The sequence below is a fragment of the Narcine bancroftii genome, chromosome 1, assembly GCF_036971445.1.
Source record: "Narcine bancroftii isolate sNarBan1 chromosome 1, sNarBan1.hap1, whole genome shotgun sequence".
In the NCBI taxonomy this organism is placed as follows: Eukaryota; Metazoa; Chordata; class Chondrichthyes; order Torpediniformes; family Narcinidae; genus Narcine; species Narcine bancroftii.
In genome coordinates, this window is record NC_091469.1 from 267,187,110 (window position 1) to 267,203,059 (window position 15,950).

The following is a 15,950-nucleotide window of genomic DNA, read 5'->3' on the forward strand; positions in this document are numbered from 1 at the left end:
GTGATGGTTTGCTATCGATTCAGCCATTCAAATTGCACTCTAACAGATATGCCCCTCTGTTGACTTAAGGGACAAGATCATCCATAAAGTGGACAACTAATTTGAATTTTAACTCATTCAAAATCAAAATTCAACCCTCATTGGTACTTACATTTCTTATTTTTAGGTAATTTTCAACCTGAATATTTTGGGGCTGATCAAAGAAATTTGATCTGGATACTTGATCGCCACCTTTTAACACTATTACCTTTTGAGTGAATAGTCTTACCCAAAAATCATTTATTATAAATCATTAATGACAGTGCATTCTGAGTTAATATTTGTAATATATATCATGGGCCTCGATGTCGCTAAATGGCAAAGACAGAACTTCAGAAATTGTTGCAGAATGAGATGGTGATCACGAATAACATTGCACAGGAGGGAAGAAGGTGGACATGTGTGTGGAGACAACAAGATGAAGTTAACCATTGGAGAATGAGAAAAAAAAATGGAAGAGAATTTGATCAGGTTATTTTTAGGAGGCAGAGTACTTTTCCCTCAAGAATTTATAATAGAACACGTCATGGGTAATCAATGGAAAGAGTGGGCTCAATGGCTTGCTCTCATTTTATGCTTTCTTATATAGGTTGAGACAGGTCAGCCAGTTCAGGATCAGGAGAATGGCACCCAGTAGAAATAAACAGGCCTATTAGCTCTGACTGTGAGATGTGCCTAGTTGAAGTCACCGGAGGAATGTACAAGCCATTTTGCGTATTTCCTAATAGTTGGTAATATGCTTTTTGACAGCCCCAACTCCAAAAAGATGGTCTGGAGTGACGTTAGAATAAAGGTAAGGTTTGGAAAAAAAAAACGAGATCATCAATTTCCATATTTTCTGTTATAATACATTTTATCTTTTGTCATTTAACTTTTAGCTGGAGGAACAAGACTGGCTAAAATAATAAGCTGTTATTTTAATAAAATAAAAACACCTAACATTCCGTCTGGGCAATCTCCAATCAGATGGCATTAACATTGAGTGGTTTCTATTAGGCTCCTCCTCCCTCCCTCTCTCTCTCTCTCTTCTTTCCCCCAGCTCGCCCTATGACTTCTCAATTTTTATCTCTTCTGTTCTCCCACCCATATCCACCTATGAATTTTTTGGTCTGTGCTTCTCCCCCTGCCTCTCCTTCCCTATTCCTCCACTTTTTCATTCATGCACCTGCCTGCTTTCTGCTCATGCCTTGATGCAGAGTTGGTGTCACCCAGTGTGGTAACTCATGGTGTCACCCCCCTCCCCACACCCCGCACCCCCCACCATGGACCACCTCCCGTACCAGACCATACAGCATCCTTTAGTAATTTTTTTTGTATTAATGTTACACGTAAATCATAATTCCCATATATCACTGAATGTAAAGGCAATTGTAGTGAGCTAAACAACCGGCAAAATTAAAATTACTCCTTTAAATTACAATATCATACGCACAGCCTAAATGTATTTACATGGTTTCATGTGGTTAAATAAAAAATTTGGTAAGAAAACAATAGAATCTGAAATAAAGTTCATAAATACTAATTACCACACTAGTGTAACTAAAACACCAGAAAATTTAACACAAGCAGCAACTATAAAAATACCAACAGCAACAAAAACAACAGCATGTGCTTGTAGCGCGTACAGACAAAACCATGTGATTTGAAGCATTATTGTAATTGGGTAATAATGACAGCTCTGACCGGAGTAGATTAGAAGGTTCAAGAAGTAAATTAGCATCAAGTTTTAGTCTTGTAGGTACATTGATACATGTAAGATGGGCTTACAAAAAATGTTTTTGTTATTATAACTAACTCCAGGGATATTTTTATTTAAAAAAATACATTTCTGTGAAACACTGCACAAACATTTTAAAGTGTCACCTGGTGAGGTCTACACCTGCACCCACCCCCCCCCCCCCACACCCTTCTGATTCCTATGGATGCTGCTTAATCTACTTAGTTTCTCCAGCACATTTGTGTATTGCACTACAATTGCTGTGTTAACCACTAAAATAATGAGTGATTGGTGTTCAGGCCTCTGGCTCACCTGTTCCTGTTGCTGGCGGGCAAGTTCCATTTGCTGCCTTTGTTTTTCAATTTGTGATGCGGCCAACTTCTTCTGCTCATCGTGTGCTGCCAGGAGCTGTTCTCGTAAACTAATTAATTGGTTGATCATGGCGGACAGCTGACGTTCCTTTTCTGCAAGACTTTCCGGTGTTCCTGGAGGAGGGATAAAATGGCGGTGGTTAATGCAACAATAAATACTGGAGAGATTGCACAGGATCAAGGAAAGACAATTCTGTTTCTCCAGGTTACTTCACTATTCAGTAAGATCAGAATTATACCTCACAGACAGCATTAAAAAAAATTGGACAGAAGAGTAAACCGTCATGATATTTTCTGTAGGGCCGCAGACCTAAAAATGGAAGATAGGATGTTTGATTGGAACAGATACTCTGGGTTGAATGATCAGGAGATGATTGTGAACTTCAGAAGGACCAGGGACGATCACCCTCCACTACACATCAACAACTCTGTAGTGGAGAGTGTTAAGAGCACCAACTTTCTTGCAGTTCACTTAACTAGTGACCTATCATGGGCACACAATATCTCCTCAACTGAATGTCCAATAGTGACTGCACTTCCTGACAAACCATCATGACAAACTTCACCAGGAGCTCAAGAGAGAGCATTTTGGCCAGCTGCATCACAGCGTGGTATGATTGCTCCACAAAAATGGATCAGAGGTAAACCCACAAGAGAGTCAGAGAGGATCACTGGAGTCTTCATCCCCTCATTGACATGATCTACCATGATTGTTGTCTGAAGAGGGCATGCAAAATTATTGAGGATCCCAGATACAAAAGTATCAGATCTAGCACCACCAGGCTGAGGAAGAGCTTCTTTCCACTGGTAATGAAAATGCTAAACAACCAAAGGAACTGCTCATACTAACCATCCGAGACTCTCATATTTATGTCCGGTTGTGTGTCTGTGTGTTTTGCACCAAGGACCAGAGAAGGGTGTTTCTTTGGGGTCAGATTTCAGATTTATTGTCAGAGTACATACATGATATCACATTCAACCCTGAGATTTTTTTAATCTTCAGCAAGGCAGAATTACTGTACATAGCATATACATGTAAACAAATAAAGAACTATAAACAGATAACAAATGTAAACAAACTGACTGTACAATAGAGAGAGAATTTTTAAAAAATCAATAAAGTGCACAATAAAAGTTCTTAAATGAGTCGCAGATTGAGTTTGTTGTTGAGGAGGCTGATAGTGGAGGGGGAGCAGCTGTGTCTGAACCTGGTGGTGGGAGTCTTGTGACACCCATACCTCTTTCCTGATGGCAGCAACGACAAGAGTCTGTGCTGTAAATGCTTGATGATTGCTGCTACTCTCCAATGGCAGTGTTCCCAGTATTCTCGATAGCAGGGAGGGTTTTTGCCTGTGATGTCCTAAGCTGAGTCCATTACCATTTTGTAGGGTGTTTTGCTCAGGTTTATTGGTGTTCCCATTCCAGACCATGATGCACACTTTCCACCACACATCTGTAGAAATTTGCCAGGGTTTCTGGTGTCATATCAAATCTTGGCAAACCTCTGAAGAAGTAGAGGTGCTGATGTGCCTTCTTCATGATGCCATTAGTGTGTTTGATCCTGGAAAGATTGTCTGAGATAGTGAGTCCCAAGAACTTAAATTTGCTTACCCTCTCTACCTTTGATCTCTGAATGATCACTGAATTTTATACCTCTGGCTTTCCCTTCCTGGTGTTACCAATCAGGTTCTTAATTTCAGTGACATTGATTACATGGTTGTCATTGGTACTCAATTTAATCTCCCTCCCGTATGCTGACTCACCATCTTTGTTTATACAACCCACTACCATGATATCATCGGCAAATTTGTAGATGGGTGTTATTGACATGTCGAGCCACAGTCATAGGTGTAAAGTGGACTAAGAACGCCGGTCTGTGTTGCTCTGAAACCGATGGAAATTGTGGAGGAAATGTTCTTACTGATTGTTATCTGGAGGTGAGGAAATCTATGATCCAATTATCAGTCGGGTTTTGAGTCCCAGATCTTGGAGTTGCTGATCAGTTTTGATGGTGTTAAATGTTGAACTGCAGTTGATAAAGAGCATCCTGTTGAATTAACTTTTACTGTCCAGTTTTTCCAGGGCTTTGTGTCGAGCTGGTGAGATGGTATCTGCCGTAGACTTGTACTTATGCAATTAGATGACAATAAACTTGATTTGATATGACTTGACTTAAGTAATGGAGGTATTGAACTATCAGATTGTTGTAAAATACTACAAGGTTCACTTGTGTCCTCAAGAGAAGGAAATCTGCCATACTTACAATTCCAGATCCAACAATCTGATTGGTTCTTAATCACTCCTAAAATGGCTGTGCACATCACATTATTCAAGGTGCATTTAAGGTGGACAATAAAATCTGGCCTTCCCAATGATATCCATTTCTAATGAACTAATGAATCTGCACCAACCAACGAGCTGGAATGTTCATAGATATTTTCAACCTCTCATTGCTGCAGTCAGAGATTCCCACCAGCTTCAAAAGGGCATCAATCATCCCAGTTCCCAAAAAGAGTAGTGTGAGCTGCCTCAACAACTACCACCCAGTAACACCAACTTCTACTATGATTAAATGTTTTGAGAGGCTGGTCATGGCCAGAATTAACACATATCTAAGCAAAGATCTGGATCCATTGCAATTCGCCTATCGTCACAATCGCTCCACAGCAGATGCAGTATCGCTGGCTCTCCACACAGCTCTGGAACATCTCAAAAACAGCAATTCGTGCATACAGCTGCTCTTCATAGACAAGCTCAGCCTTCGATGCCATTATTTCCTCAGTGCTGGCCAAGAAGCTACAAACTCTAGGCCTCTATACACCCCCTCTGCAACTGGATCCTTGACTTTCTCATTGAATTGGAAACAATATCTCCTCCTTACTAATTATCAACACAGGCACACACCAAGGATGTGTGCTTTTCCCACTACTCTGCTCGTTATATACCCATGACTGTGTGGCCAGGCAAAATTCCAATACTATCGACAAGTTTGCCGATGATACCACAGTTGTCGGCAGAATCACAAATGGCAATGAGGAAGCGTACATGAGGGAGATAGATCAGCTCATTGAATTGTGTAATGACAACAACCTTGTGCTCAATGTCAGCAAAACCAAGATGATTGTGGACTTCAGGAGGAAGACTGGAGAACACAACCCAGTGCTCATCAGGGACTCAGTAGTGGAGAGGGTCAAGAACTTCAAATTCCTGGGTGTAAACATCTCAGAGGATCTGTCCTGGAGCTTCCATGCTCATGCAACCACAAAGAAGACTCACCAGTGGCTATACTTTGTGAGGTGTCTGAGGGAGCTCGGTGTGTCATCAAAGAGTCTCGTAAACTTCTACAGGTGTACCGAGGAGAGCATCCTGACTGGTTGCTTAACTGCCTGGTATGGAAGTGCCAATTCTCAGGACAAGAATAAACTCCAGATGGTTGTTAACTCAGCCCGCGGCATCACAAGCACCAGCCTTCACTCCATCAAGGACATCTACAAGAGTCGGTGTCTTAAAAAAAGCAACCTCTATCCTCAAGGACCCCCACCACCTACAGACCATGCCCTCTTCACTCCGCTACCATCAGGAAAAGGGCACAGGAAAAGGGTACAGCTTCTTCCCCGCTGCCATCAGATTCCTGAATAATCAATGAACCAAAGACACTGTCTGACTTTTTGTGCAATATTATTGTTATTATAATTTTATTTTTGAGTATTGTTGTAAGATGGTTATAATATGTATGTTTGCACCATGATGCTGCCACAAGACACCAAATTTCATGATTTGTTCATGACCATTAAACCTGATTCTGAATGAAAGAAATGGTTCCCTTCTCTCTCAGTCGAAGTGAATATGATAGTTTGGCCACACAAATGTTTCTAACATATTTATAGAAAGGGACTGTGATTGTTTTGAAAGCTTCCATTTTGAAATTGTATACACAGTGAGATTGGTTTAATTGTCCTCACCTCTCCACTCCCTTGACCAATTTACATTGAATGGGAGCAGATTTGATGCACCTGTTAAATATGAACAATATTTTTTCTTCTTTGCTTAAAATCAACCCAATTCCTGAGATGAGCATGTTATCCTATGAGAAGAAAATGAGTCATTTGGGACTATACTTGCTGGCATTCAGAAGAAGGCAAAGGGATCTCATAGAGACATGTAAAATTATGAAAGGGATTAGATAAGATGGAGGCACAATTTTTTTACACTGGTGAATCTTAAGGGATCAGAGCCTTAAGATTCAGTGGACAGTTGAGGAGGAACTGCTTTTCCAAAGAGCAGTGAATCTGTTGAATGCTCTGCCCAAGGAAGCATTAGGAGGCTCCCTCATTAAAGATATTGAAGCCATAGTTAGATAAGTTTTTGCATAGTAGGGGAATTGGGGGAAATACAGTCGGTGGTGTAGAATCCATGGACAGATTAAAATGATCTTTTTAAATGGTGACGCAAGCTCGATGGGCCAGATGGCCCGCTCTTGCTCCTATTACTTATATTTTTCCATGTTACATTCAAACTCCCTGTGCCAAAAACTGCTTGTGTGCAATCCATCTCCCGTTGCCCAAAATGTAATGCGGGTAGAGTGAGGCTGTATGCCGATAACGTTTGTTTGGCTCTAACATGCCTGCCTTAGGCTGCCTCTGGGCAACTGTTCCAGGTGATAAAACAAGGATAACAAGCAGCCAGTGTACATGTATCTCCCTTTGCAACTCTTAAAATTATACAGCAAAGCTGTGGACTGGGATGGACAAATTGCATCTCCTGAGCGACATAGAACTCTTAAATAATTGAAGTGCAGCTGTTAGAGAAGTGCAGCTGTTTGCACCTACACATTCATTCAATCCCAATGTGAGAGATGTGAATTAAGCCACAATAAGGAAGACAGCCTTTTTTTTTCTCTTCCAGCTATACTGTAGCTTGCAGTTAAACATAAAAATCTGCAGGAACCATGGCTTAAGTAAAAACATGAAGCTAGGTTCTGGCCAGCTGCGATAAGGTGCAGCTATCAGCCACTCCTGTCTACTCTCTTATCTTTTTCACTTTTCACCTTTCTATTTTTCAACCAAAGTGCTGTATATTTTGGACCTTTCCCTTTTTTGTTTAAACTCTTGCTGGCTTCAGGAAGAGGGAAATCTGAAAAAAAAAGAAGCAAAAGATGAAGCAACTGCTAGCCTAACAATAGAAGCTATTTCTACCCTACTGGATCGACAGACTGCTGACTTCAAAGCTTCTTCTTGCCTGTTAGAAGTCAAAATCGATCAAATCCGGTTGTTAGTGGAGGAGCATGGCCAGCGCTTATCATCTCTGGAGCACGCTTCTGAATACCTAAGCCAACGCGTAACTGGATTAGAAGATCTCTGTTTGATCTTTTGTGAAACTATCTCGAAGTTAACGACTAAAGTTGTTGATCTGACGAGCTGGAGCAAAAGGCAGAATCTGCATATCTTGGGATTGGCAAAATCTATTGAAGAAAGGCAACCTACAAAATTCTTCTCTGATTTGTTATGTGAGGTTTTTGGGATTGAGACACTTCCATCTCCACTGGAGATTGATAGAGCTCACCGCTCTTTAGTACCTAAACCGGCTTTACAACTGAGACCACCCTTAATCATCATTCATTTACATCGCTATCAGATAAAAGATACTCTGATCCGAGAGGCCTGGCGGAGAGGGAAACTGGACTATCGTGATCAACAGATCCGAGTGGTGGAAGATTATACTCCCAAAGTTATGAATCAGTGAGCTGAGTACAGGGAAGTAATGTCGCAATTATACAACTGAGGATTTAAGCTCTCCTTGCTGTATCCTGCACGACTCCATATCACACTCTCCAGTGGACAGAAGAAGTGATTGCATTCAGTTGTTGAGGCCCGGAATTATATAGACACTCTCCCTTCTACATCGCACCCATTGTTAATATCTGCTTGGTGACTGAGGCTATTTGACTGTTATTATTTTTAAGCTTTATAGCTTTTGTCATTAAGTATTTAGTGGCGAGGACTGTCTTGTCCTTTCTGTTCTGGTAACACTTTTCGGGCTAATGTACACACTTCGGTTGTTGTTTTGTGAGTACGTATTTGCTTTAAATTCTGGGATTTATTCAGTCCTTGTGGGAAGAACTTTGGGGAAAGTTTATACTTATTTTTTTAGTAGCAATTTATCTTTCAAATTCATAATATACTTTTTAGAATTGAATAAGAAATTCTAAAAATAGATTTTTAATTTAATAGTTGTATTTCTATCCAAGTTATATGTTGTTTTCAGAGTGTAGAGTTTTGTTTTAGTAACAATACTGGAGCCAAGATGTTATTATATAGAACAGCAAGGTTTTTTAGGGGGTGAGAAATGTTTAATTTGATGAGCTTGCTGCTGGGGTCTTCAGCAACTTTCTGGTTTTCAGGTGGACGTGGGAGTGAGTAAAGGTTGTTATTGTGTTACAAGACTACACAAGCATTTTCTTTGTGCATTGTTTTTATTTTAAATATTTGCTGTATCCTCTTTTACGCTTCAAGGACTTCTGGAGTTTTGGTAACGTGTGTTTTTCAATGCACTTCTCTAACCATCAACAATTGATAACTTTTAAAAATTTTGTTAGTTGGAATGTTAAAGGTTTGAACCATCTTGTTAAGAGAAGGAAATGCTTTCTCATCTTAACATAAAACAGCAATTGCTTTTTTACAAGAAACATGTAGTCATAGCTCTGATAGTTCGCATGTCATGGCACAGTGGAGGGGGCAGCATTTTCACTGTACTTTTCAGGCAAACCCAGGGGTAGGACTCAATTTTTGTTAGGCAAAATATTTCTTTTATTCATCACAATGTAATATTAGATACTAAGGATTGTTATATTATTGTTTCAGGGAAATTGTATAATAAATTGGTGGTTCTTGCTAATATTTATACCCCTAATCTGGATTTTTTTGAACGTTTCTTTTCTTCCTTACCTGATCTGGACTCATACTCTCCTGTGCTTGGTGGAGATTTCAATTGTTGGTTTGAGCCTGTATTGGATTGATCTTCTCCCAGCCCTTCTATAGTGAGTAAGTCCGCCTCATTTATTCAATTCTTCCTATCAAACTATGGTATTTCTGACGTATGGCATTTTTGTTATCCAAGTAGGAGAGAGTATTCTTTATTTTCATATGTTCATCATACTTTTTCTAGGAATCATTATTTTCTTATTGATAATCAATTAATCCTATTGACTCACTCTTGTGATTACAAGAGTATACTGATATCGAATCATGCCCCTATTGTACTATCTGTGACCCTTCCTGACTTTCCTAAAAAAAATTATAGACACTGGCATTTCAATTAGATTTTACTGTCTGATAGTGAATTTTGTGAAATTTATGGAGAAGCAGATAATCTTTTTCTTTAGTACAAATATTTTTTTCAGAAACCTCCAGGATGATTGTCTGGGATGCATTGAAAGCCCATCGTAGAGGGCAAATTATCTCCAACACCATGAAAATGAAAAGGGCTAATAAAGAACATTTGGAATTAGTTAATCAAATTAAAGAAAAAGCTCATCAATACATTCAAGTTAGGAATGCAGAATTATATAAAAAGTGTGTGGAGCTTCAAACTAGATTTGATTTCCTTTCAACACATACAATTGAATGGCAACTTTTGAAGAATAAGAGTCTGCTTTTGTGAAAGAAATTTGCAAAACTGAAGGATACCATAGATGGCAGAGTAACCCTGAAAGGGTTAGTGGCATGATATAAAAGTTGTTTGTGAGAATGGAATGAGTCAGCAAGGGGAAAACCTCAAGGTCCTCTGGTCCCAAGTGCTGCTTGCAAAAGAATAACTCCAGATAACATTTAAGTCTGCTAAAGAATATCTCTAGATAACTTTCTTTGTTTTCTAATAAATACTTTAACCACACTGTTTTCTTTGAACAACCTTCACTTCCCGGGATGTGATCAACTCCTTATTATCATTGTAACCCATTCTGATGACTTTACAAACTAGGTTGTTTACTTCACAGTATAAATTCGAGCTGTGCAACTGTGTAGTTCAGAGCTGAGCCCTGGCTGTTACAGGGACTGGTCTCCGAGATATCTCACTCTGATAAACTCTTCTGAAGCATTACCATGGTGTTAATAGTGAAATTCTTTCTCCTCAACAGCTTTATATCCACAAAGATAAATCTGGTAAGTGGTTAGCTAAACAGTTGAGAGGATTTGAAGCAAGATGGCAAATTATAAAAATTAAAATGGAGAATAGTAATGTTTCTAATGACACATTCAGGAATTTTACCCTTCTGAATTTCAAAATGGTAATAGCTTGATGGAGAATTTTTTAAATCATTTAAATATTCTGACACTTTCTCCAGATAACAAAATGAGATTAGATGAACTTTTATCACAAATAGAGATAACTGTGGCTATATCTTCTTTGCAATCATCGGATCCCGTCGGGTTTCCTGTGGAATTTCTTAAATCATTTTCTTCTTTTCTGATTCAATTAAGGAAAGTAAGCTTCCAGAATCATTCAATGAGGCTGGTATTATTCTTATTGCAAAAAAAAGTAAAGATCCCATAGAGTGCTCCTCCTACTGGCCAATTTCTTTTTTAAGTGTTCATGTTGAAATTTTGGCTAAAGTTTTGCACAACAGTTTGGATACTATTTTACCATTAATTATATCCGAGGACTAAGAGAGCCTTATTAAAAATTAGTACACTTATTTTGATATACATCACTTATTTGATACTTTATACTCACCGTCGGGTGAGGTTCCTGAATGTGTCCTTTCTTTAGATGCGGAGAAAGCATTTGACCGTGTGGAGTGGAGATATTTATTTGCGATTTTAGTAAAAAATAACTTTGGTCCAAGTTTTATTGCATGGATTACTGTACATGTGCACTACTGCTTCAATTCTCACTAGCTTTCAACAGTCACAAGCTTTTAATCTCCAACAGAGAACCTAACAAGGGTGAACTCTAAGTCCATTACTTTTTGATTTGGCAATAGAGCCATTAGCAATTACATTTCAAAGCTGCAAAGACACCTTAGGGATTTGGAGGAGGGGAGTGCAACATAAAGTTTCCCTTTATAATGGTGATCTTTTGCTTTTCATATTAAGCCCTGAAATTTCCCTACTTTCTATGTTTTTACTTACTTAATTTAGACAGTTTTCAGGGTACAATCTAAATTTGCATAAAAGTGAACTGTTCCGTGTGAATACAATTACATCAATGTATACCAACTGTCCTTTTAAGGTTGTGAAAGATCAATTTAATTATTTAGATATTACAGTTACAAGAAAACGTAAGTGTCTTTTCAAAGAAAATGTCCTGACCCTGTTAAAACATGTGAAGCAGCATTTAAGATATGGACCCTCTGCATTAATTCTATCAAAATGAATATTTTGCCTCAATGTTTATATATTTTTCAGACTATCCCAATTTATATTCCTAAATCTGTTTTTTGAATCATTATATTGTCCTATATATGGAAGGGTAAGCAGCCTCAATTAAGTAAAAATCTAAAAGAAATGGAGGTATGGTACTGCCTAATTTTCGATTTGATTACTGGGCAGCTAATATATGCAACCTTACATTCTGGATACACTTTCATAAATGACTTGACTGTTCATTGTAAGTAGCAATGGAGTTGTGTACAGTTAAAAATCTCTCCATTTCAGCTTTCTTGGATCCACACTTTCTTTTTCTTTAGATAAGTCTATTGATAATCTGCTTGGGCCCAGTTCAAAAATTAGTTTAGATTTTAGGTTTTTTCTTTTTTTAAACCCTATTCTATCCAATCATTTCATCTAATCTACTTTGCACGATTCTGCATTTCATGAATGGTCTAGACTGGGTATTAGGTGTTTTAAAGATCTTCTTGCTGATAATTGCTTTGCATCATTTGAACAACTTTCTGAAAAATTCAATCTACCTAATACCCATTTTTTTAGATACTTACAAATCACACATTTTCTCCACTCTGATACTTAACTTTCCTGGTGTACCAGATACAAACATTGTTGATGTGTTGCTTTAATTTACAACCTACTGTTTAAGGTTCATTTAAAGAATGATAAGATGGCAGGTTGATGATCTGCCCCTCTTGATAAAATTAAATCTGCAGGATTTAAGCCTTTTATTATAAGACCTGTCTTCCAACACCTTGTTATATTACTCATGGCTTAAGGCCTATTTTAATTAAAGAGCTTCAACTTGGTAATGGGCTAAAGAGATGAGGGAGAAAATGAAAATATAATATTCAGGATAAAATTGCAAGATATTTTATTACTTTATAGATGTACTCTAAATTAGTTAATTCTGTTGATTTCTTTATATTGACATCTCTGTTGTGTATTTTACACATTTTATATATATATATATGTTTACTTTATGTAAAATTTAATAAAAATATTTAGAAAAGAAAGAAAACACAATGGAGAAACTCAGAACGTCAAGCAGTGTCCTTTATATAGCAAAGGTAAAAATACATAGGAAAATGTTGGTAGGTGTCCGATGCAAAGAGTCAAGGAGGAAGGGGTGATCGCAAGGCAGGACGTAATAGGTGGAGAAGGAAGGGAGGGGACAGCAGCGATCATGGGGATTTAGGTGGAGAAGGAATGGAGGGGGCAGCAATTGTAGTTTGTGCTTAGTCTAATACTACACCAATAGGGATTTTAGACTAATTGCCAAATTTTATCCAATGGTGAGGTAGGTTTCATCTAATTTCAGCAAATAAGAAACAAGTTTGCTGTTATGTTGGACTTTCAGGAAGTTTGAATTCAGGCCTTGATTACATTGAACCATGAAGATTTTACTTCCTGAACACTTTCAGGCACATTTTATGGATTTTAGCCTATGGATCAGGAAAATCACCTTAATACTTTCCTAACAAATAACAGATTTTAGCATATAACATATTTTTGTGATTTCCTACTATATTTTAAGTCTACTTCAAGCAGACAAAACCATGAAATGCTACATGTCATTGAAAATTCATTTTCTGCATTCTCACTTAGACTTCTCCCCTGCTGATCTTGGTGCAGTCAGTGATGAACATGGTAAAAGGTTTCACCAGGACGTTGTGACCATGGAAAAGCGATATCAGGGCAACTGGAGTCCATCAATACTGGCCAACTACTGTTGGACACTGACACGAAAGACATCAGAAGCAAAACATTTTTAGGTCAGTTGAACTAATGCAATGTGTCAGCCTAATTTTTCATTTAAACATGCTAAGTTAATTTTCACGTTTCTCCAACTTCCTACGAGATACAGCAAATCTGGAATGATCTTGGTGTTCAGCTTGAAATTATCTACCATAGTTCCATTTTTTTTAAGTAAACCTTTTGAAAAAAAATTGTTGTCCAGTGTTAGTTGGCATATGCCTCAAAAATTAATAAATCTCACTGTTCTGACTTACTGACCAAAAGGGAACAGTGCTAAAAAGTAATTTTAAAAAAATCTTTAGCCTGATAATATTCAGTCAAACCAAATCAAAAAGTAAAAATAATTTGCCTGGATTTAGTTGATCATGTTACTTAATCTTGGCAACCAGATGTAAAATGATCATGATCATTTTGCATGAGGTAAAGGAATGTAGGTTCGCTTGAATTCCGCAATTTATTTTCATAATTCTAGGAGGTTGGCTGCACCTGTACTCAACTGCACTTTCTCTGCAAGTGTATGAAATTCTAATTATTATCCTGCAGTTGTAAATGATTTTATATAAAATAAAATAATGAATAAATTATCCGAATGAGTAACTGGTATTTGAAAATTTGTGAGGTAAACCATTTTATGCTTCATCAATTTAATAACTGTTTTCATGTTTTAGTATAGGTGCCTATTTCCATGAAGGCTAAGCAATCAACAGCCTTATTTGCAGTATTCAAAATTTATTGGCATATCTTGCGTAGATGGTCATAAATGTCAGTTTAAAGAAAAAGAGCAAAATGTAACCAATAGTTGCAAGAATGCTGGCAATACAAAAAAAATTAAAACATCCATGACTTCCACCACATGGTTTACACTGAGACTGTTCTCAAAAGATAAACCTCAGCTCCATTTTACATTGAATCACTTTAGCAAAAGGATAAATTCAAGTGCATCAAGAGTGATTGATTCCATTTTCATTTGAGGAGCAGGAGTAAATCCTACAACATGTCAAGTTTTGACATTTTATTTTATGTATAATGTTGGAATAAAAATCAAGATCATAGTCCAAAAGTTGTTAATTTATAATTGATCTGTTACAAACACAATTAGAAACTGGCAGCAATAGCAGGGGCAGCAGGTTTATGCATGAATACACAGACTTTTGGAGCAATCTGCATGGAACCTAAATTTAAGTGTTCAATAGAAAAGATACATTAATTTGACTATATTTTGAAGTTCACCAGCAATAGAAACAAGTGGACATGAGGCCCAAACTTATGATCTTCAAAAGTGACCGAGTTTCCTTGTACTCAAATTTATTTTCACGCGCAATCCAATTATTTATGTTTCCAACAGAGATCTGGCCTACTAACTCTTGCAATACTGCCTTAATACACCCAATGACCTGGCCTCCACAGACACCTGGGGTCGTAAATTCTAGAGGGTTCACCACTCTCTGGCTAGTTCAGCACCAGCGACCAGAGTTGGAATCCAGCAGTGTTTGTAAGGCAATGTGTTTCGTGGATGTCCTCTGAGTTTCTCCCACCTTTCAAAATGTACAGGTGTTGTAGGATATTTGGGCAGCGCGACCTCGTGAGCTGGAAGAGCCTGCTACCGTGCTCTATGTCTAAATTAAAATACACAGAAGTGCAAGTCATGAAGCGTCCATAGGAAACAAAGGTATACAGCCAATGTTTTGGGTCTGAGCCCTTTGGCATGGTATGGGCAAAAAGTAGGCAGACAGGCACCTGAATAAAAGGATAGGGAGAGGAGACAAGAAGGAGCAGGGCGATGGAGCACAGACCTAAAGTCATAGGTAGATATGGATGGGAAGGTCAAAGAGAAAAAAAAAAGCTGAGAAGTGATAGGGAGAGGGCTAGCTCGCTGAATAGAAAGGGAGGGGTTGTTGAGCTAGAGGAAAGGAGACAGAGATAGGGGGAGAGAGAGGGGGGGGGGGGGGGGGGGAGAAGCCCAACAGAAACTGTTGGAGAGTGCCCAGACGAAATATTAGATGTTGGTCTTCCAATTTTTAAAATCAAGGCCACCTGAAAATTGAAGAGACATCACCTAAAATCTCCTTTCCTCCAGCTTCCCACCCACTTTCCCTCTCCATTCAGAGAGCCAGCCCTGTAGACCTTTCTGCTTAACTCCTCTCCATTCAGAAAGCCAGCCCTGCAGACCTTCCTGTTTAACAGTAAACTCTTGACTTTGTTGTTGCTTAGCTCAACAGAATCATTTCCTTGTCTCTTCAACTATATCTCTACCACTTCCTTGCTGGTTATCTTAATCACCAATAGGAAATAGAGCTTTATTTATTTATTTAATGCAAACCTTGAGGGTCCTAGCAATCCCATTACATGGCCATTATGTTCTGTAATTGCTTCCATACATTCTTAATACCTTTACCTTCCCTTCTTTCTGTAAAACCTTCTTCAATGCTACCATTTAGTCCATGCATTTCCACCATTAAAAACTCTTTTTTATACTTTCTCCACCACCTTGCAGACACCAGGGTGTGAATATATATGTAGGTCATTTAGCAAACAGAAAAATATCTTGGTAACACCACAAGCAGAATTAAGACCCAATAATTTAGCAGTTAATGCACTCCTATGAAAGCTGGCAGCCTAGTACAGATAATAACATCTTCGTAATGCAGAATGAACTCCAGTGGCTCTATTGAGGGGGAAATT

The 15,950-nt window shown here is 38.2% G+C and overlaps 1 protein-coding gene across 44 annotated transcripts in view; it reads right to left on the reverse strand.

Moving 5' to 3' along the window:
* The window catches only part of sox6 (SRY-box transcription factor 6), a 676,057-nt gene that overhangs the window by 216,521 nt on the left and 443,586 nt on the right, over positions 1-15,950 (reverse strand). For all 44 annotated transcript variants that reach the window (XM_069898041.1, XM_069898034.1, XM_069897942.1 and 41 more), the window contains one exon: positions 2,069-2,241. In XM_069898041.1, coding sequence (XP_069754142.1) covers positions 2,069-2,241 — 173 coding nt within the window. The remainder of the gene's footprint in view (positions 1-2,068; positions 2,242-15,950) is intronic.